This window comes from Phacochoerus africanus, chromosome 11 (assembly GCF_016906955.1).
Source record: "Phacochoerus africanus isolate WHEZ1 chromosome 11, ROS_Pafr_v1, whole genome shotgun sequence".
In the NCBI taxonomy this organism is placed as follows: Eukaryota; Metazoa; Chordata; class Mammalia; order Artiodactyla; family Suidae; genus Phacochoerus; species Phacochoerus africanus.
The window spans coordinates 124629737-124652073 of NC_062554.1; the positions used below are offsets into that span (position 1 = coordinate 124629737).

Sequence of the window (22337 nt, forward strand, 5' to 3'; positions counted from 1 at the left end):
CACCTGATCTGTGGGTTCTATTCTCTATCCTCCTTTCCTTGTAATTTTTCTGTTAAACAACCTGGGCTTTTTGACCTGCACACTCTCCCACAGTCCCGGTTTGTCCTTTACCTGCTCATGGTGCATTTCAACATGTTTCCCTGGCTTTATTTTCTACGAATTGGCAGCAGGAACCGGCTGCTTAATTAGATGCACTTTGATCACATTAGTAAGACTATAGCTGGTAGCCTGTTTTTTTATTAGGAGGCGTATAATTTCTGGCTACCTCTCTGTATGATCTTAATAGCTACTGATGCTTCATGGCTAGCTTTTACTGGTGGTTTTAACCTTTGTTATTGTTGTTCTGACCCATGACTCTGGTCCATTCCCCTTGAACTGCTGTGTAGATACAGTCGGGCTTTGGTTCATACGTTGTTCCCAGGACCTCTTAGTGCTAACTTTCCCCCTGTGACTCTTACTCAAGAAAGCACAGGAGGGGTTCCCGTCATGGTGCAGCAGAAACGAATCCGACTAGGAACCATGAGGTTGTGGGTTAGATCCCTGGCCTCATTCAGTGGTTTAAGAAACCGGCGTTGCTGTGAGCCGTGGTGTAGGTCACAGACGCGGCTTGGATCTGGCATTGCTGTGGCTGTGGCGTAGGCGGGTGGCTACAGCTCTGATTGGACCCCTGGCCTGGGAACCTCCATGTGCCCTTAAAGGGGGCGGCCCTTAAAAAAAAAAAAAAAAGAAAGTAAGCACAGTAGAATGTGAGTAGATGAGAATGTCATGTATAATGGGGAATATTACTTTTACATTAAAACATAACCTGCCGACTTTGATGCTTTATTGTTAGAAACAAATTACTTGCTATACACTGTACAACCAACCTGAGCCCGCCAGCTGTAAATCACTATCCTGGATGGTATTGCTTAGTTGCTTGATTATAGTGCTTTTTTTTTTTTTAATGTTCTGTATTCCTCAAACATGACATTTTTATTACTAGGGAATCTGGAGAGTCTACAAAGCCTGAGAACCAGAGGAGTTGGCAGGTGCTGCAGGTGCCATTTCACATTATTATAAAGGGCATATTGCACATAAGGTGTGATAGCTGTCTTTTTATAGAAGTCTCAAGTTTTGGAGCCTGTTGTTTGCAAAACTTGACCACACTCTATCATTTACGTAATAAACTACAACTTGGTTCTAAAGTATTTGCCCAGTGCTAGCCTCATGGCAGCCCTCAAAACTACAGAAGTAGCTGTCTTGCTGCTTGACTACTGAGTGGCCTATATATTTGCATGGCTTATTCTTTCCATTATTTATTTTATGGTATATATGTATTTGGTGACTCCTTCAAAGGTGACGGTGCTGGGCAACATGTAATGCTGTATTTGTGTGAATTTCTAAGAATGCCCAAGCAGTTTTTGTATCCATTTCCTACCTATTTTCCCAGGCTGTGGACTTGGTGTTTTATGTGCGTAGTTTCTGGCAAGAGTGTAGACAGATTCTGTTGCAGAGCACATGTGTATTTGAATAGCAGTGACTGAATGCTTTACTTTGAGCAAAGTACAGTTTGTAACTGGTATTTTCTGTAAAGCAGTTATACATAATATTTGCTCATAGTTAAAACACTTTGGCATATTTTTCAAGTTTCAGAAGGTCTTGTGTATACTAGTCTCTTGTGAAAATATTGATTTAATACTAATTGCTGATCTCCAGTGGGAGAAGAGAATTGGTAAAATGCCCATATTTGGTAGATAGTGGGAAAATTATGCTGATGGAGTATGAAGTTGTTTGTGCTCCTTGAAGGGAAGAACACAACTCTTATCTTCATTTAAAAATAATTCCCCAAACTAATGTAAAATAATCTTTAGTTTACATTTAAAATACTCCAGGAAGTTGTGTATTTGGATGGTAAATGCATGTGGAAAGTACTCTAGATTTTTTTTCTTTTTTTTTCTTTTTTTTGGTCTTTTTGCCATTTCTAGAGCCACTCCTGCAGCATATGGAGGTTCCCAGGCTAGGGGTCCAATTGGAGCTGTAGCCGCCGGCCTACGCCAGAGCCACAGCAATGCGGGATCTGAACCGTGGCTGCAACCTACACCACAGCTCACGGCAACACGGGATCCTTAACCCACTGAGCAAGGCCAGGGATCAAACGCGCAACCTCATGGTTCCTAGTCGGATTCGTTAACCACTGAGCCACGACAGGAACTCCCTCTAGATTGTTTCTTCCTGAAGCAAATCTAAGAATCCATGCAGCAGTTTTAGTCAGTGACCGTAGAGTTGGGGACTACAGTTTCCTCAGGTTTTGCAAAGGTGTAGAATCATATTAATACATTCATAGAGGTCAGGGAGATCCGATGAATTTAAAGACGAGACAACCAGAGGAATCCTGATGAAAGCCAGGGGCTTTTTCCAGAGCTAAGGTAGCCAGTGAAGTCAAATATATGTTCAGATAGCTCAATTAGCTTAAACTTAAGATAATAGTATTACAGGCTTATGTAATAGTATTGTAGGTAGTTGTATGTAGGAAAATAACATAGGAATAGGACACTAACACAAGGGCCCATAGCAAACTGTGAGGGGAAAAAATATTTTTCTGGTTTTTAACCACCAGTTTGGGTTTTTTTGTTTTGTTTTGTTTTGTTTTTTCCTGGTAGAACTTAGGTTGTCTTCCAATTTCAGTGTTAATTTAGTTTCTTTGGTAAAATATGAGAGATACGCTGAAAACACATCCCTGCTGCCATATTTTTAGCTTACCTGTTTTTATACATAAGTTTTTTTGTTTTTTTTTTTAAGCTGAGCAAAGGGTTGTGGGATGGGAATCCTATAAAATTGGATTGTGATGATCATTGTACAACTACAAATGTAATAAATTCATTGAGTAATAAAAAAAAAATAAAAAAAGACATTTAAACACTGCCTAAAAAAATAAAAATAAAAATAAAGGCTGAGCAAAGGGTTTTGTACAATTATGAGATCTAGGGACGGTTAATATACTATTTTTTGGAAGTGTTCTATAAATCTCCTTTGTTACAAAGAACCATAGTCCCTTGCTTCTTAATGCCAGTGAATCATTCATCCTTGAAACCTGGCTGGATTATAAGTGGCTCTCTTCTCTCAGTGCCAGAGAAGGATAGTGGACAGCTTATGTGAGGAGGGAGCGACTCCAGTGACCATTTTCTCCTCCCACTCCCACAAATTAGTGGCATTTCTTTGGATTTATGATGATTGATAACCTCTCATTAAAATGGGTAACTTCAGCCAATATATGTGACAGACAGTTTTTCTAAATGTTCTCTTTTCTAGCATCTTCCAGTCTGAATATTACTCCATACATTTAGAAGAAAGGCTGCAACATCCCATATACCAGATTGGTCATCTGCTAGTTCAACAGCCGTAAGGCTAAAAGTCTAAGAACTTTGTCATTTGGTTTGATCACATTTCTTTTGACAGGATTCTTGTACAATTTATGCTTTAAAGTAAAAACAATCCATAATGCTTAGAAATGAGTGTTAAAGCCAAAGTTAGGAGTTCTAGCCAGTGATTTAAAAAACTGACTAGCTTATAAACCATGTTAACTTGTTTCCTACAACATTGCTGTCAAGGTTTTCAATGTTTCAAAAGAATACATGCGCCCTTATTCCTACATTCAATCAAATGAGCTGCATTCATTTTTTTCTTGTCAAAGTTAATGTAGCTTTTAAATATAGTTTTCAAAGACTGTAAGTAGTAATTTTTCTTTTTTAAAGGACACGATTGTTTTAAAAAATATTTTATTAGATGTTTGTGTTAGAGCAGTAACCCAGAAAATAAAAATGGATCAATTGTTTATTTTTAAATCCATTGTACCAGTGTTTTTATGGGGAAAAGAAAAATAACCCATATTCTAAAATACTGAAATGTGTAGGGAAGGGAGTTCCCTTTGTGGCGCAGTGGAAACGAATCCAACTAGGAACCATGAGGTTGTGGGTTTGATCCCTGGCCTTGCTCCGTGGATTAAGGATCTGGTGTTGCCGTGGCTCTGGCGTAGGCCGGCAGCAACAGCCCTGATCAGACCCCTAGCCTGGGAACCTCCATGTGTCTCAGGTGCAGCCCTAAAAGGACAAAATTAAAAAAAGAAAAAAGAAGAATTAAAGAAATGTGTAGAGAAAATTAAAATTTTATTTATTGTTCTTACACTAAAATAATATTACAATCAGTAAAAATACTATGAATGTATATAATTATACTTTTTCTTTAAGCATTAAATACAATGAATATAAATGAATAGTATAATATAGACTATCTAGAGGCAAAATAAAAGCATGTTTTGGTTTGGGGGTAAGGATAAGAAAGTAAAGTGCATATTATTCCAGCATTTTCTAGGTTGCTCATTCATTTATTAGTCTCCTGTTGTGTGCTGGACTCAAGGGGTACAAGACTTCACAAGATGCTTACAGTCTAGAGCTGAGATGACAAGACATTTATAGCCACTATGATGAACATAATAAGAGATGTGTGTAGGGTACTGAGGAAAACTGCAGAGGGAGTGTTACTGACCAGGGTTCTTGGCCTTCCTTAATCAGTAGAAATTGATAAGAGGCCAGAGAGAAATTCAAGCAAGGCTTCATTTGGTGCCCCTGCTCTAGCAGGGAAGAATGAAAACAAGTAGGTTCCCTTCCTTGCTCTCCAGGGGGTGATGAGCTGGTTCCTTACATGGGGTGAGGGTAGGGGCAGGTCCAGGAGTTGGGCCAGAAGGGGTGGTTTAGGTGGTTTGCCCAGCCCTTTGGTGGCGTCCTGTGCAGGGGCATGCACAGTACCCTACTTTTACTCCTGGCTTTTCAGAAGTGGCAGTTGGGCTTTTTGGTCTTTTTTGTATTTTGTTGTCCATAATTTACCCCAACTGCACATGCACACAGTTATTTTTAATCCCATATAGATTCCTGGTATTTTGTTGCTCAAGGAGACATTTGTCCAGGGGCAAGCAATGCAACAAAGGGTCCCAGTTCCCAGGTCCCAGCCTATCTCAGGAGATAGCTCTGTGGTGGTAAGGGAGGAGGATGTCTAGGAAGGCTTCCTGCAGGACACGGTGTTTGAAATATGTGTAGGCATTCCAGGTATAATGGGGCTGGAAATGGATGTTCTTGACAGGTAATCACATGAGCAAGGTATTGAGGGCTGAGAGAGCATGAAAATTGCAAATGGTTTCTTAAAGCTGAGTATTAGTAATAACAAAGGGAGAGCATGCCTGCAGCTGGTGAGAAAGCACTTGGATTGTGCATATGTGTGCGTGCGCGAGAGAGAGAGACAGAGAGAGAGAGAGAGAGAGAGAGAGAGAGATGGCAATGGGAGAAGGAGGGGAGGGAAGGAGAGATAGAGATAGAAAATATGAAAAAGTAACCATCCTCCTGGTAAGCAATAGATTGAGAGGCTGAATGGATTAAGGAATACAAAGATAAGAGAAAGCTAGATCAAGAGTTTTTCCACCTCAGGGTCTTTGGGAGATGCTGGTATATCCTGAAACAAAGGTGTGAAAATTATTTGAATCAGAATATTAGGAGTTATAATGGTTGTTTCCATTTTCTCTAAAGATACCAATTAAAATACACAAATCTGTGAGGATTTAACAAATGACCAGCTGTTAGCACAAAAGCATAATGAGGGATTTGAGGAGATTAAGTAGCTCCATCTCTTGCCATTTCATAGCTTCATTTGCTGAATCTTTTCAACTTTCTGACCTCTAAAGGTTAAAGTGTTCTAGGGCTTAGGCCTCTGAGCTTTTCTTTGGACTCACTTCTGGCATCTTTGTCTGGTTCCATGGTTTTAAATATCATTGACATACTCATGACTCCCAAACTTATCTCTGCCTCTTCTATGAACCTGAGACTCATATTTAACTATCTACTTGACAGCGCCACTGAGACCTAAAAGTCATTTCAAATTGCCACGTCCAGAAAGATCTCTTGATTTGCCCTCTAACTGCTATTTCTTTCGGTAAATGGCAACTCTTCAATCTGGAGCTCAGGCCAAAAATCTTGGAGATAGATAGCTCCTATTTCTCTATATTTTTTAGTACAATTTTAGATTTATGGAAAAATTGAGCAGATAGTCCAGAGATTTCCCATGAAGGCTTTAGTCCAGCACAGTATTTATTAGTTATTATCGTCTTGCCTTAGTATGGTACATTTGTTACAATTAATGAACTGATATTGATATACCATTAAGTTTACATTAGAATTCACAGTTCTATTGATTTTAACAAATGTCCACTGTCATGTATCCACCATTGCATGCAGGATAGTTTGACTGCCCTAAACATCCCCTGTGCTTCACATATGCATCCCTTTGCCCCTACCCTGAACTGCTGGAAGCCACTGAACTTTTAACTTTTTCTGGAGTTTTGCCTTTTCCAGAATAGTAGTAATTGAAATAATACAGTATGTAGCCTTTTCAGATTGGCTTCTTTCACCTAGCAGTAAGTATCCTTGCCACCTTGGTACTGTTGGTTTTTTGAGTTTTAGCTACTCTAATTCATGCATAGTAGTGTTTCATTTTTTTTTTGTAAGATTTTTATTTTTTCTATTATAGTTGATTTACAATGTTCTGTCAATTTCTGCTGTACAGCAAAGTGACCCAATCTCACATATGTATATACGCACACATTCTTTTGCTCACATTATTTTCCATCATGTTCCATCACAAGTGACTAGATATAGTTCCCTGTGCTATACAGCAGATCTCATTGCTTATCCACTCCAAATGCAATAGTTTGCATCTACTAACCCCAAACTCCTAGTCCATCCCCTAATTAATTTGCTATTTCCTAATGCCTCATAATGTTGAGCATCTTTTCATATTACTATGTGCCATCTGTATATCTTCTTTAGTGAGATATCTGTTTGGATCCTTTGTCCTTTTTTTATTTGGGCTGTTCTCTCACAGTCATGCTTTTGGTGTCGTATCTAAAGGTTCATCACCAAATGCAGAGTCACCTAAATTTTCTCCTGTATTGTCTTCTAAAAGTTGGGTTTTATAGTTTTTTGTTTTACATTTAGGTCTGTGTTCTATTTTGAGTTTAATTTTTGTGAGAGGTGTAAGATGTCTCTCTAGAGTCATTATTTTTTTGCATATTGACGTCAGTTGTCCAGCACCATTTGTTAACAAGACAATTCTTTCTCTATTGGATTGTTTTTGCTCCTTTGTCAAAGATCGGTTGACCATATTTATATGGGTCAGTTCTGGGCTCTCTGATTCTAGTTCATTAACCTGTGTGTCTATTCCTTCGTCAGTACCACATAGTCTTAATTACTATAGCTTAAAAGTAAGTAAGATGGGTCATGTCAGTACTCTCACTTTGTTCTTCTTTGGTATTTTTCAGTGTTGCTATTCTAGGTCTTTTGCCTTTTCATATAAACTTTAGAATCAGTTTGTCAGTATCTACAAAATAACTTGCTAGGGTTTTGTTTGGGATTGTGCTTAATTTATAGATCACAATAAGAAGAATTGGCATCTTAACAATATTTGAACCTTCCAATCCATGATTATGGACTGTTTCTCCATTTATTCAGATCGTCTATGATTTCTGTCATCAGAGTTTTACAGTTTTCCTTATATAGATCCTGTACATATATTTTTTTTAGGTTTATACCTAAGCATTTCACTTTTTTGATGCCAATGTAAATGTTGTGTTTTTTATTTGAAATTCCAGTTGTTCATTGCTGGTGTATAGGAAAGCAATTGATCTTGACACATTAACCTTGCTATAATCTCTTATTAGTTTTAGTCCACCCAGTTCTCAGCCTGCCAAATTAATTTAACAAATTCTGTCAGTTCTCCCTTAAAAGTATATCCAAAATCTGACCATTTCTCGCCACTTCTGCTATCCTGCATCATTCTGGTGTAAGCTACTGTCACCTCACCTCTTATACTAATGCAACCTATGAAGTGGCCCTCCTTTATAACACTTACTGCATTTATTGCTACTCAGTATATTGTATAGTGGGGTTTTTTTTTTTTGTTTGTTTGTTTACTCTCTTTCCTCCCCACATCCCCTATGGAAGCAGGAGCTTTGTTGTGTTCGTTCTTTTTCCCCAGTGCCTTGCCTGGTGCCTGGTGTTTGGTGTTAAATCGGTATTTGTTGGATGAATGAATGATTCTCTTAAACTCTTCAGTTCCTGCAGCAGAGACTTGCTGAATAATATATTAAAGAACACAAAGATGTGCTGCAAGCAGCCTTTCAAGAGTTTCTAAGAAATTAGAATGTCTTCAGAATTCATCTGCTTGCAAGGTTTATCACTGCTTATTACCACACTTTACCCTGTAACTATAACTGTATACCTCCCAGGATAGAGAACAGTCAGAAGTCTGAAGAGCCACTCTGCCAGTGCTATAAATAGTTTCCTTACCTTTTAGTTAAATTCATCCATATCTTCCTCTCCCGCCAGTACCACCACTCCTTTCACCATTCAAGCCTTCTTTTTCCTTTGTGTCTTAGGAGAAGGGCTTATATTAATGGTGGAGTAAAGAGTTATTAGAAACAATTTAGTTCCTTCTTTAGAACATTTTAAAAGATGTTCTTAGTTATGAGACTTAAGTCTGAAATGTTACATGTTTTTTGAAGGGTACTCCATTTTCCTATCATCAAAAAATATTTCCTCTCTCCAGAATTATGTTCTTTATTACAAATTAGTGGCTATTATTTTATATGAGGCCTGAAGTCTAATAATAACTAGGAAAATGATTCATGTCATTTGGCTTCCCTGCATATCAGGATGTGTGTCCTCATACTACCTCTGTTGGAAATCTGTTACTGTTGAAACTCCCAGTTCTGGCAGCTTCCTTCAACTGGCATAGCATTTTTTTTTCTTACTCTCAAAAACAAACAAACAAAAAAACCCTTACAGTTTATTTTCGCAGAATGGCTTCCCACCAGGGTGAATAGCCACACAGGCACCTAATTGTTCAATAACCCCCCTGGAACTTCAGCTGCCTTGATTTTTTCCTAGGAACGCATTGGCATGATTCAAAAGGAGGTGGTCTATTACTCTTGAAACTTTATTCAGGATCGAGCCTGTGAGTGGATAAGGCTCCTTGGGCACAAGTTTAATTTGCATTGTGTTCCGCAGTTGCATTATGGTGTGTTGTTTAAATAAATCATAATGAGGCAGATCGGGGAGTTAATGTCTTTTGTTGATGCAGCTGCAGCATTTATCAGCTTGGCCACATTAAAGATGACAGAAGGAGATATTGCTTTGTGTGAGTTGAAATTAATAATAATTTTAACCTATGATGCATTCTAGTTTGACAACATTTGAAATTAAATTTAATGTTGTCTTCAACTTTCTTGTCCTCTGTGCGTATCTCCAGAGATTACTTAGTCTCTGTTATAGGGTTGTTACAAAAACACAAATGCTAAGACTTATGGAAAGTATTTAAGTACCTTGGAGGAAGGGCAGTAGCCAAATAATGTTAGCTTTGTTAAAATTTGGAATCACTTTGTTTTCAGAATGCTAAGCTCCTCTCTGAACAGTTATAAGAAAGAAAAACCTGTTGTAGACATCAAATTCTGTTACTCTTGATTAACAACTGTGATTATTACTGATTTATCTCTTTCTTTAGGTGGGACTTTTCTCTTGAAATATATTGAACTCAAGAACCTGAAATTCTTCTTATTAATATATAGGTTATCTTTCACATATGTGGATTTCTATCAAATATAAACTGTGGAAGGCTTTATCCAAATTGTTAGATTTGTGTGATGAAACATCTCTATTTTTCCAAAGAACTGAGCTTTTAAAAAAATAGGCACATAAGGAAACTTTGTTCTGTGTCTTCTAAATTAAAACCAGAGGTTAAATGAGACTGTAGCATTTTAGTGATGCTTCATTGTCCTCAGCATCTTTACAATTACGTGTGATTTTTAAAATAGAACTTTGGAACCTTTTGTTGTTGTTGTTATATTGAGAAAGTTCAATCTGTTGACTTAAAGGCAAAGTAAAATTTTTACCAGTTTATGAATATCTCGTAAAGGAAACGAGTAAGACAGACCTCAAATAGGGACAGATGATGGCATCACTTTAAACATAATGTTAAAAATAGACTAGAAGAGATCCTGAATGAGAATCTTTGTAAGACGTCTCAAGTGTGCTTTGAGTAAGAGAGGCAGATAAACTATTTTACTCTGTTATTATGAGAAGATTCATTGGTAATTCCACCCCCCAGCCGCCGACACTACCAAGTGGGATAAACAGAGCTCTGAGACGGGAACTTCCATTTCATTTTTGACAGTGATTTCCCTCAACTCTGAAGACAATACCCCCTTTACAACTCTGAGCTAATTTTCAAATGTTAGGGTTTCCCACATGGATGTTTTGAGTAAGTCTGAAAATGTTTTGCTATTTATACCAAAGAACTCTGGAAACAAATATGAATGAAATGGAAATTTCTATCCTAAATTTCAATATATGGGCTAGAGTTCCCACTCAGTTTACATTAGGAAAAAAAACCATGCACACGCACGTACACATGTACATTTCTGATTTAAATAATGTCATATCTTGAGGAAAAGAAAATATGTACAAGTTGTCTTACTAGTTTTTTTTTCCCCTTCCATCTGTGTCTCATCTTTGTCATACTCTGCCAGTTAGGAATATTTAAAGAAACTTATTTTTAAGTTATGTGTATTGCAGTGGCTTCAGAGTGTTACTTTCCATCAGTGCTGTGTAATGAGATTTCTCATTAATATTTATAGTTGTTTCATCTAAACATCACTAAAGTGAATCTCTGATATGAACAATAATCTAGCTAATTATCATGCAGTACATCATAGGTGGAAATTATTTTTTAAGAGAAAAATTGTGGATACAATGTTATGTCTCAGTTTGCAAGGTAGCAAAGCTAGTATAGATACTATATAATAAAACGTAACCAGTTACTACTTTATAGTTTGCAAAGCTTTTCATGTATGCCACCTCATAGAAAGGAATGAAGTTGTATTGGAGCAATTTATAAATTTGTTTCAGAATTGAATTAGTGTTGATCAGAGGTAAATTGTGATAAATTAAGATGCACGGAGTGATCTTTAAACTATCACTTGAAAAAGTAGTTGGCCCTTGAACAGTGTGGGTTTAGGGGTGCCAATCCTTTGCACAGTTGAAAATCCCACATATAACTTTATAGTCAGTCTTCTGTATCTGCAGTTTTGCATTTGCAGATTCAACCAACCAGGGCTCATGTATACTATAATGCATTTTTATTGAAAAAAATATGTATAAGTGGACCTGCATAGTTCAAACCTGTGTTGTTCAGGGGTTAGCTCTACAACTGTATAGTTAAAAAATCATAAAGAAATTAAAATGGTGTACTAGAAAAATATCAATTTAATACAAAAGAAGGTGGTAAAGGAGGAACAGAGAAACAAAAAAAGACATGTGACATATAGAAAACAAAGAACAAAATGGAAGATATAAATTCAGCAGTATCAATATTTTAAATGTGAATGGATAAAACACCCCAATCAAGGCACAGATATTATAAGACTGACTGTAAAAACAAGATCCAACTGTATGCTGGGAGTAAGCGAGACGCTTTACATTCAGAGACGACAGCTTTGGAAAAATCTCTGCTATTTCTTCTGTACTGCTGTAGTCTCAATGTACTCCCCATGTTTTGTATGTTGAAATCCTAAGCCCCCAAAATGCTGGTATTAGGAGATGAGACTTTTGGAGGTGCTTAAGCCATGATAATGGAGCCCTCATAAATGGGATTAGTGCCTTAAAAAGAGACCTCACAGCTATCTCTTGCCCCTTTCACCATGTGAGGACACAGTGAGAAGGTGTTTGCTGCGAACCAGGAAGAAGACCTCCACCAGAATGAGACCATTGCTGATGGCTTGATCTTGACTTTCTAGCCTGAGAAATAAATTTCTATTATTTATTAGATGCCCAGTCTGTGGTATTTTGTTATGGCAAGCCAAAAGGACTTAGATACCATTCTCTCCTTTTCCTTCTGAAATTCCATTTATGTGTTTGTTAAACTGATATTGCCCCAAAGGCCTCCGATGTTTTATTTAAAAGTTATTTTTCTCATTGTTTTTCAGTTAAGTTTCTTGTGACCTCTTTTCAGGTTCACTAAATTCTTTCTTCTGCTGTGTCTAATCTACCATTAAGCCTCATCAGCACTTTGAAAATCTGTTTTTACATCCTAGAATGTTCATTTTCTTTAGGATTTTCATGTTTTCCTTAAAGTTTTCATCTTGTCACCCATTTTTTTTTCTGTGTTTTTTCCTCAATACTCTAACATTTATTATAGTTATTAGAGACTTTATTAATTCCCATATCTAAGTTTTTCAACAACTTTAGTTTCCTGAAGGTTTTCTTTTACTGACTTTTTTGTTCTTGGTCATTAGACATATTTTTTTGTTTCTCCACATACCTTAGAGTTTTTCACTGGATGCTAGACACTGTGTATGAAGAGACTGATGTTGATACTACTCCTCACCCCAAAAGAGCTCATCCTTTCCTCTATCTGGCAAGTAGAGTCAGAATCTAAATTTAGTCAATCTAGTGAGAAGTCAAGAGGAGTCATGGCTGAGTTGCATCTTTAGTTATCTCTTTTCTCTTCTAGTTTCAGTGCCTTGAGAAAGGGCTTAGGCCTCTCTTTTCAGCAGGGCTTTGTGATCAGAGCTTGCTTGCATTTTCTAGTCCCTTCCTCAGCATTTCATGCTGTTGCTTAAACATAGCAGAAGTTCCATGAGGGAGAATTGGGGAACTGAAGGAATTGATATCCCTCCAGATTCTAATCCACCAGACGAGTTCATGTGCAGCTTTTAGGAGTAGTGCTGTTTTCTCCTAGTCCCAGTGATGTTGCTTGCCTATGACTGGCTCACTCCTCCAGCCATCTGCCCAGACTTGACAGTTGCCATCAAGGATGGAAGTGGCTGACTCTTGGCCTCACTTTACCCAGGAAGGGCTCATTTCTCATTGGAATTTAGTTCTTTTAAACACTTTGTGTTTACCTCCCTTTATGGCTTTCAAGAAAAATGGCATTTTTTAAAAACCAACCAAAGTATTTTCTCTGTTATCATAGGAATGGTGGTCTTTAGGATGTTCTACATCCTAATTAGAAGTGGAACCTCCTTCTGCTCTGACTTTTGAATAAATAATATTGAAAATAAAAACACTGCTTCGGTGATCATGTCTTACATTTCTTACTGTTAACTTCTTTCATAGAGTAGGGGTCAGCAAACCTTTTCTTAAAGGGCTTTGTGGACAGAGTGGCAAAATTGAGCCTATTCTGTAGGTTCTTATATGTACCATTTAAAGATGTCAATACTATACCTTGTTCATGGGCCATAGCAGAATAGGTGAACATAGTTTGCCAAGCCCGAGTATAGAGACAAATGATAAAACAATTTGAATGCTTTGATGATTGAAAAGCAAATATGATATATTTTGAAGAAAATTAAATTCTAGAGAATTCTTTGGTACACCATCTTCCACTGTTATCTGCAGTTATAAGTACCCAAAATAATGATCCTCAACTGTTAAGACTAGTTTAAATTTCATTTAGTGTAATAGAATTGCATAGCAAATTTTAGACAAATGTTTGTCAGAAATATTTTTTAAAGTTTATGTACCCAAAGAGTTATGTATAGCCATATTGAAACCTGCATTTAAAAAGAATCATTGATATCAAAACTAGAAGGCATGAGAAGAGAAGACAAATGCAGAACATTGAAAATGCATTCAGAAATAAGAACTGAGGAATTCCCATTGTGGCACAGTGGAAATGAATATGACTAGGAACCATAAGATTGAGGGTTTGATCCCTGACCTTGCTCAGTGGGTTAAGGATCTGGCATTGCCATGAGCTATGGTGTAGGTCAGAGATGCAGCTTAGATGCTGCATGGCTGTGTCTGTGGTATAGGCTGGCAACTGTAGCTCCCATTTGACCCCCTAGCCTGGGAACTTCCATATGCTGTGGGTACAGCCCTAAAAAAAGACAAAAAAGAAAAGAAAAGAAAAGAAAAGAAGCAGCAATCCAAACTCAACAATAAGGATAGTCAATAAATCAAGAGAAGACAAAAGAAGGAAGAAAAAAAAAGATTCAAAGTTACATCCAAAGCAATTAACAAAATGGCAATAAATACTATCTGTAATTACACTTAATGTAAATGGACTAAATGCTCCAACCAAAAGACACACAGGTTGAGTGGATACAAAATAAGACCCATATACATGCTGTTTATAAGAGACCCACTTCAGACCCAAGGACACACACAGACTGAAAGTGAGAGGATGGAATATACTACATGAAAATGGGAATCAAAGGAAAGCAGGAGTAACAATACTCACATCAGACAAAATAGACTTTAAAATAAAATCACAAGAGACAAAGAAGGACACTACATAGTGATCCAAGAATCAATCCAAGAAGACTTAACAATTGTAAATATATATGCACCTAACATAGGAGCACCTTAATATATAGGGCAACTGCTAACAGCCATAAAAGGAGAAATTGACAGCAGTGTAATTTCAGTGGGGGACCTTAACACCCTGCTTATATCAAGGGAAAGATCAGACAGAGAATCAACAAGGAAACACAGGTCTGAAATAACACTCTAGACCAGATAGATTTAGCTGATATTTATAGAACTTTCCATCCCAAACCAGTCAAATACACATATATGAGTGCATATGGAACATTGTCCAGGATAGATCACATCTTGAGCCACAGATTGAGCCTTGGTAAATTTTAAAATGTTGAAATTATCTCATACACTTCCTCCAACCACAATGCTATGACCCTAGAAATCAACTACAAGAAGAAAACAGCAATAAAACACAAATTCCTGGAAGCTAAACAATATGCTACTGAACAGCCAATGGATTGCTGAGAAATCAAAGAGAGAATCAAAAGAAACTTAGAGGAGTTCCTGTAGTGGCTCAGTGGAAATGAACCCAACTAGTGTCCATGAGGATGCAGATTTGATCCCTGGCCTCACTCAGTGGCTTAAGGATCTGGCCTTGCTGTGAGCTATGGTGTAGGTTGCAGACATGGCTCGGATCTGGTGTTGCTATGGCTGTGGCTTAGGCTGGCAGCTGTAGCTCCAATTTGTCTCCTAGCCTGGGAACTTCCATATGCCGTACATGTAGCCCTAAAAAGACAAAAAAAAAAAAAATGTTCTTAGAGACAAATGACAACAAAGATACAACAACCTAAAACCTATGGGACACAGCAAAAGCAGTTGTAAGAAGGAAGTTTATGGCAATAGAATCTTATCTCAGGAAAGAAGAAAAAGCTCAGATAAGTGACCTAAAACAACTGGAGAAGGAAGAAGAGACAAAGCCCAAAATTAGCAGAAGGAAAGAAATCATAAAGATCAGGGCAGAAACAAATGCAATAGAGACAAAGAAAACAATAGAGAAGATCAATGAAACCAAAAGTTGGTTCTTTGATCAACAAAATTGATAAGCCCTTAGCCAGACTCATCAAGGAAAAAAGGGAGAGGGCTCAAATCAATAAAATTAGAAACAAAAAAGGAGAAATTACAACTGACTCCACAGAAATACAAAGGAACATAAGAGACTACTCTAAGCAACTATATGCCAATAAAATTGAAAACCTGGAAGAAATGGGCAGACTCTTACAAAGAACCTACCAAGACTGAGCCTTGAATAAATTGAAACTTTGAACACAAGCACCAAAATTGAAAATGTGATGAAAAACTTTCCAAAAAAACCAAAAGTCCAGGACCTGATGACTACACAGGTAAATTCTATCAAACATTCATAGAAGAGTTAACACCTGTTCTTCTGAAATGCTTTCAAAAAAGCAGAGGAAGGAACACTCCCAAGCTCATTCTATGTGGCCACCATCACACTGATACCAAAAACAAGACAAGGATACCACAAAAAAAAATTACAGACCAATATCACTGATAAACATAGATGCAAAAATCCTCAACAAGATACTAGAAACCAAATCTAAATATATATTAAAAGGATCATACACCATGATCAAGTGGGATTTATCCCAGGAATGCAAGGATTTTTTCAATACCTGCAAATCAATCACTGTGATACATCTGATACACCACATCAACAAACTGAAAAATAAAAACGGTATGATCATCTCAATAGAACAGAAAAGGCTTTTGACAAAATTCCACAGTTCTGATAAAAACCCTCCAGAAAGTGGGCATAGAGGGAACCTTCCTCAACATATTTAAAACCATATATGAGAAACCCACAGCTAACATCATTCTCAATGGTGAAAATGAAAACATTTCCACTAAGAACAAGACAAGGATGTACACTTCATTGAAATTGTTGAATCCACTGTTATTCAGTATGGTTTCAGAAGTCCTAGCCATGGCAATCAAAGAAGAAAAAGAAATAAAAGGAATCCAAATTGGAAAAGAAGAAGCAAAACTATCACTCTTTGCAGATATTGCAGGCTACAAAATGAATACACAGAAATCCTTTGCATTTCTATATACTAACAGTGAAAGATCAGAAAGAGAAATCAGAGAAACCATCTCATTTACCATCACATCAGAAAGAATAAAATACCTAGGAGTAAACCTACCTAAAGAGACAAAAGATCTATACTCTGAAAACTATAAGGTGCTGATGAAAGAAATCAAAGATAGCACAAACAGATGGAGAGATATACCATGCTCTTGGACTGGAAGAACCAATATTTCAAAGTGACTATATGACCTTAGAGAATCTACAGATTGAATGCAGTCCCTGTCACATTACCAAGGACATTCTTCACAGAACTAGAATAGTATATTTTAAGATTTGTATGGAAACACCAGAGTCCCTGAATAGTCAAAGCAATATTGAAAAAGCAATACGAACATGGAGAAATGAAGCTTCCTGACTTCAGACAATACTACAAAGCTACAGTTATCAAAACAACATGGTACTGGCACAAAAACAGAAATATAGATCAATGGAACAGGGTAGAAAGCCCAGAAATAAACCCAAGCACCCAATCTATGACAATTAATCTGTGACAGAGGAGGCAAAAACATACAGTGGAAGAAAGAAAGACTCTTTGATAAATGTGCTGGGAAAACTGGAAACGTAAAAGAATGAAAATAGAACACTAACACCATACACAAAATAAACTCAAAGTGGATTAAAGACCTAAATATAAGTCCAGCTAGTATAAAACTCCTAGAGGAGAACAGGCAGGATGCTCTTTGACATAAATCACAGCAACATCTTGTTTGATCCACCTCCCAGAATAATGACAGTGAGGGCGCAAATAAATCAATGAGACCAAATTAAACTCAAAAGCTTTTGCACACCAAAGGAAACCATTAAAAAAAATGAAAAGAGAACCCAGAGAATGGAAGAAAGTCTTTGCAAATGATGCAGTAGACAAGGGCCTAATCTTCAAAATATACAAACAACTCATATAACTCAACAACAGAAAACCAAAAAAACCAATTTAAAAATGGGCAGAACACCTAAATAGACAATTCTCCAAAGAAGACATATGAATGGCAACAAGCACATGAAAAAGTGTTAAACATCACTAATTATCAGAGAAGTACAAGTCAAAACTACAATGAGGTACCACCTCACCCCAGTCAGAATGGCCATCATTAACAAGTCAACAAATAACATATGCTGTAAAGGGTGTGGAGAAAAGGGAACCCTCCTTCAATATTGGTGAGAATGTAAATTGGTACAACCACTATGGACAACAGCATGGAAGTACCTCAGAAAACTAAATATAGAACTACCATATGATCCAAAAATCCCACTCCTGGGCATATATCTGGACAAAACTTTAATTGAAAAAGATACACGCACTCCTGTGTTCATTGCAGCACTATTCATAATAGCCAAGACATGGAAACAACCTAAATGTCCACGGAGAGATGAATGAGTTAAGAAATTGTGGTGCATATATACAATGGAATACTACTCAGCCATAGAAAAGAAGAACTAGTGCCATTTGCAGCAACAAGAATGGAAATAGAGCTTCTCATACTAAGTGAAGTAAACCAGAAAGAAAAAGGCAAATACCACATGATGTGTCTTACTTGTGGAATCTGAAATATGGCACAGATGGTCGTATCTACAAAACAAAAACAGATCACAGCCAAGGAGAGCAGACTTGTGGTTTCCAGGGGCAGAGGGAGTGGGATGGATGAGCAGTTAGGGTTTTTGGATGCAAATTGCATTCGGAATGGATGGGCAGTGGGGCCCTACTGTACAGCACAGGGATCTGTGTGTGATTGAATCACTTTGCTCTATGACAGAAATTGAAAAAAACATTGTAAATCAATTATAATTAAAAAAAAAACAAACACATAAAAACATCATTCATTCTACCCAAGTTTTCTACTCCATATTGAGCACTAACACATTTTTTAAAAAACTCTGACCTTCAAAATGTGTGCGATCTAGTGGAAAACAGACACTTAGATGAAGACGTATAAATGCAAGGTGGTGTGGGTTTATGTAAGGTACCTCTCTGTAGAACTGGGGAAAGGTGACAGGGAAGACTTGAGAGGGATGATGCTCTGCTGACTGTCTTTCAAGGTCATTTTCTAAATGGTTTGAGTGTGAGGAAACAAACTTAGAAACTGATTCTCTCCTTGTATGATGACATGCTGGTGTAAATGTAAGTGATCGGTAGCAGGTAAGCAGCCTTTTGTGACTGTTTTAACAAACCAGTTATCACTTTGTAACTTATTATGCAGTTATTAAATGATAGTTTAGCAAGAATAATTTAGTTTCAGCTTTTCCAGAAATTTATTGCTGTTTTAAATAACTTTAAAAATCTTGTCTCTACTACAGCTTTAAAAAAATTTTAACTACTATAGATAGTAAGACTATTTCAAAACAGAGCCTTTTCTTTTTAGATACTTTATAGATTCAGTAGCTAATAGGATGGGTGAAGAGTGACCATAAGAACTTTTTACTTAGGGAGGAGAGTACAACTTAAGAGGACAGGTTAGACTTATGCTAAAGAGAGTATTGTGTTGAGTATTTTATGTATTCAGTTATAGCACGTTAATATAGTAGTTAATCTCTTTCCAATTCCTGGAAATTTGGTTAGCTTAATGAAAAAATAACTGATCATTTTTTATTTGCCTTTTGAAGAAAACTCCTCTGGAGGTTACATTGTACTAAATTATTGAATACTGGCTTTGTTGAGCAGGTAATAAGGATTTTTAGTTTGTGGTAAACAAAAGTTAATAGTGCTTTGAAGACCTAGATGTTAGAGTTTGGTAGGTTTTTTTTCCACAGCAGGCAAACTGAAATCCTTTACAATATTGATGCTTGATGTATACTTTTACAAAAAATAGTTTATTCTCTCTGTACTTTTAGCTTTTATTAAGTAGCAGAAGGCATATTGAGAGCCGCAAAATATATCTATATTCATATCTAATAATTCCGATACTTGGAAAGACCCAAGAGAAAAAAGAAATAATTACCTGCAGAAAGGTGATTATCACAGCTTATCTTTTTTAGCACCCTCTTTCCCACAAACAACCTGAAAGAACTTTACAGCAATCGGGGAATGATTGTGTAAATTATGAGTCAATAGAATATTATATAGCCATATAAAGTCTGTAATTATGAACACCATGTAGAAGCATGGGGAAATGTTTATTACAGTCTACTGAAAAAAAACAAACCAACCTAAATACCAGATTGTCCCACTGTAAGATACCAAGTTGGAAAATTGGAAAATGAATAACCAAGATTTTTGTCTAATTTAGATACACTGAACACTGTTAGTGTCCTATTCTGTATGTTTCTAAGTACAATTTTGATTCTCTCAGTTATGCTGATCAGGAAGGATGGGTAAATACATAAGAGAAGGGCTGGAAGTTAGTAGATATAGCCCGTATTTTGAGGATTTTTTATGTATGAGAAGATAACTTTTTTATTTTTTATTTTCTTAGGGCCCCACCAGTGGCATGTGGAAGTTCCTGGGCTAGAGGTTGAATTGGAGCTGTAGCTGCCAGCCTGCACTACAGCCACAGCAACACCAGGTCCAAGCCGCATCTACAACCTACACTGCAGCTCATGACAGCGCGGGATCCTTAACCCACCTGAGCTAGGCCAGGGATCAAACCCACATCCTCATGGATACCAGTTGGATTCTTAACCCATTGAGCCACAACAGGAACTCTGAGAAGACAACTTTAAATGTTTATATTTGAGCCTTCAGACGTTTCCTAGGTCAGCATTATGGATATAATGTTATTGCCTACCTCCTTAAGATTTTACAGCCTTTGACCTTATTATTAATTGAGTTAGCATGAATCCTAAATGTATTGTGACTTTATTTTCAGGATAAGGGAGATCTTGAAGGCATCTCGAAAATTGCAAGGTGATCCAGATTTGCCAATGTCTTTTACTCTGGCCATAGTGGAGTCTGATTCCACCATAGTTTATTACAAACTTACTGATGGATTTATGCTGCCAGATCCTCAGGTCAGTTTTGAGACAACTGTCAGTAAACAGTGAAAAAAGAGGAAGCTGATGACATGCTTTTAAGTGTGAATCAAGCTATTCAAGAACTGTCACTTCTTTTACAATATGAAAATTCAAGAAAAAGTGATTTTTCATACCTCAGAAAGTAATGTGTCCTAGCTGTTTTCACAAAAATAATTTTATTTCCTTATTCTACAGAAAATGTTACAGTTTTCCAGAATACTTTGTGAAGTCATGCTACATTTAATTATTTGATGAATATAATTGGGGTGGAATGTGAAGGCTTATAATAGTTTTAACTGAAAGAACGCTTCTTTAGGAAATGTTAAATTGGTTGACATTTTGACAGGAACATTTGAATAAATAAATGTATTTTGTATGATTTTTTTACATACATTGTTGGCAAAATTGAGATAATCACATCAAATATTTTTCTAGTTTTGCTTTGAAATTACTTTATCTGTTGGGGAAAAGGTCCATTCTGATCTTTTTTTTTTTTCTTTTTTTTTTTATGTTGCAGAATATTTCCCTTAGAAGATGACACCTCTACCTCCATAGTGCTTGCTTTATTCGTACAAGATTGGATTGAGACCCATCAGCCTGGTTCACCTTTAATCTCAGAGTTAGTCAGGGTTGACTTAGCTGGTCCCATCTCAGTCAGAAGTTTTTTTTTTTTTTTTGAAGAATAAAACTTTCCCAGATAGAAGAATTTATTTTGTTTAATAATATAGAGTAGATGCTGTAAACCTTTCTTGCCTGGAGACAGGTTAATTATAGTTGTATACACGTTCATGCCCAAGTTATTTTCAGAAGGATAGAGCACATGGGTTTCTTCTGTTATTGCTGCCTCTGCTAGCTCACTGTCGAGACTGGCATCTCTTTTCTCCGCTCAACTCTTTCGGTGCCTTTTGGCCACTACACTAGCTTGGAATGACATTTATATACACCTTGACACCTAGAGAATTTACTTGAGTCTGCTTTTTCACCCCCATTAGGAAGTAAACATTTTCTTTCAGTTGGTTTTAATGTTGCAATTATTGTTACTTCCCTCTGTGGTTGACTTTGAATCAAAACTAATTATATGCTCATCCAGTGTGTAAAATTACATGTCCAGATTAATAGGGACCAGAGAAGTGCTACCTACAAGAGTATTGGGCCTTTTTTTCATTCTTATAACCTTACTATATCATAACTAAGAGAGGGAGTGGGGGCAGTGTCAACCTTGAAAATATCTTGCTCAAGTAGACCCAGTTATTCCACTCTTGTTAATACCTCCCAATTAAATTGCCTAAAGTTGAAAAAATTATAGGCACCAAGATGTTTCAAGTGACATTTTTGGGTATATGATAGCCTAAATTATAAACCACTTAAAAGTTTAAGTCAAGGGTCAGCAAACTTTTTCTGGAAAGGACCAGAAAGTTTTTTCAGGCCATATAGGCTTTCTCACAACTTCTTAACTCTTCTCAACTCTGCTCTTTGTAGAACAGAAATAACCACAGACAGTACGTAAATGCATGGATATGGGTATTCCAGTAAAATTTTATTTGCAAATGCAGGGCCATAGTTTGCCAACCCCTGGTCTGGGGAAATAGTCAATAAGAATATATAGCGAATGAATGTTAGGTTATATACCCATTAAAAATTAGTAATGAATATAGTAAAAAAACATGAGAAAATACTTATTTAAAAAAAAAAAACTCCAAGATAAAAAACGAATGAATGGGTATGATCCTGACTGTACATAACACACCAAGTGTATAATAAAAAGATGACAAAATAAAGGAACTGTGGTTATAATAGGATGGCAGGGCAGTAAATGGATGACTTTGTCTTTCTTGAATATCTCAGTTTTTCTTTATTTGTATTACTTTTATAATAAAAATGTTTTAAAATTA

General features: G+C 36.7%; 1 protein-coding gene across 2 annotated transcripts in view; it reads left to right on the forward strand.

The window, feature by feature from the left end:
• TSEN15 (tRNA splicing endonuclease subunit 15) overlaps nucleotides 1-21988 on the forward strand; it is a 36256-nt gene extending 14268 nt beyond the window's left edge. The window contains exons 4-5 of one of the 2 annotated variants that reach the window (XM_047753020.1): nucleotides 20301-20442; nucleotides 20963-21988. In XM_047753020.1, coding sequence (XP_047608976.1) covers nucleotides 20301-20442; nucleotides 20963-20983 — 163 coding nt within the window. In that variant the 3' untranslated portion in view covers nucleotides 20984-21988. Of the gene's footprint in view, nucleotides 1-3288; nucleotides 3443-20300; nucleotides 20443-20962 lie in introns of those variants that run through there. The other variant, XM_047753021.1, reaches the window with a different exon arrangement.
• Nucleotides 21989-22337: the final 349 nt, after the last annotated feature.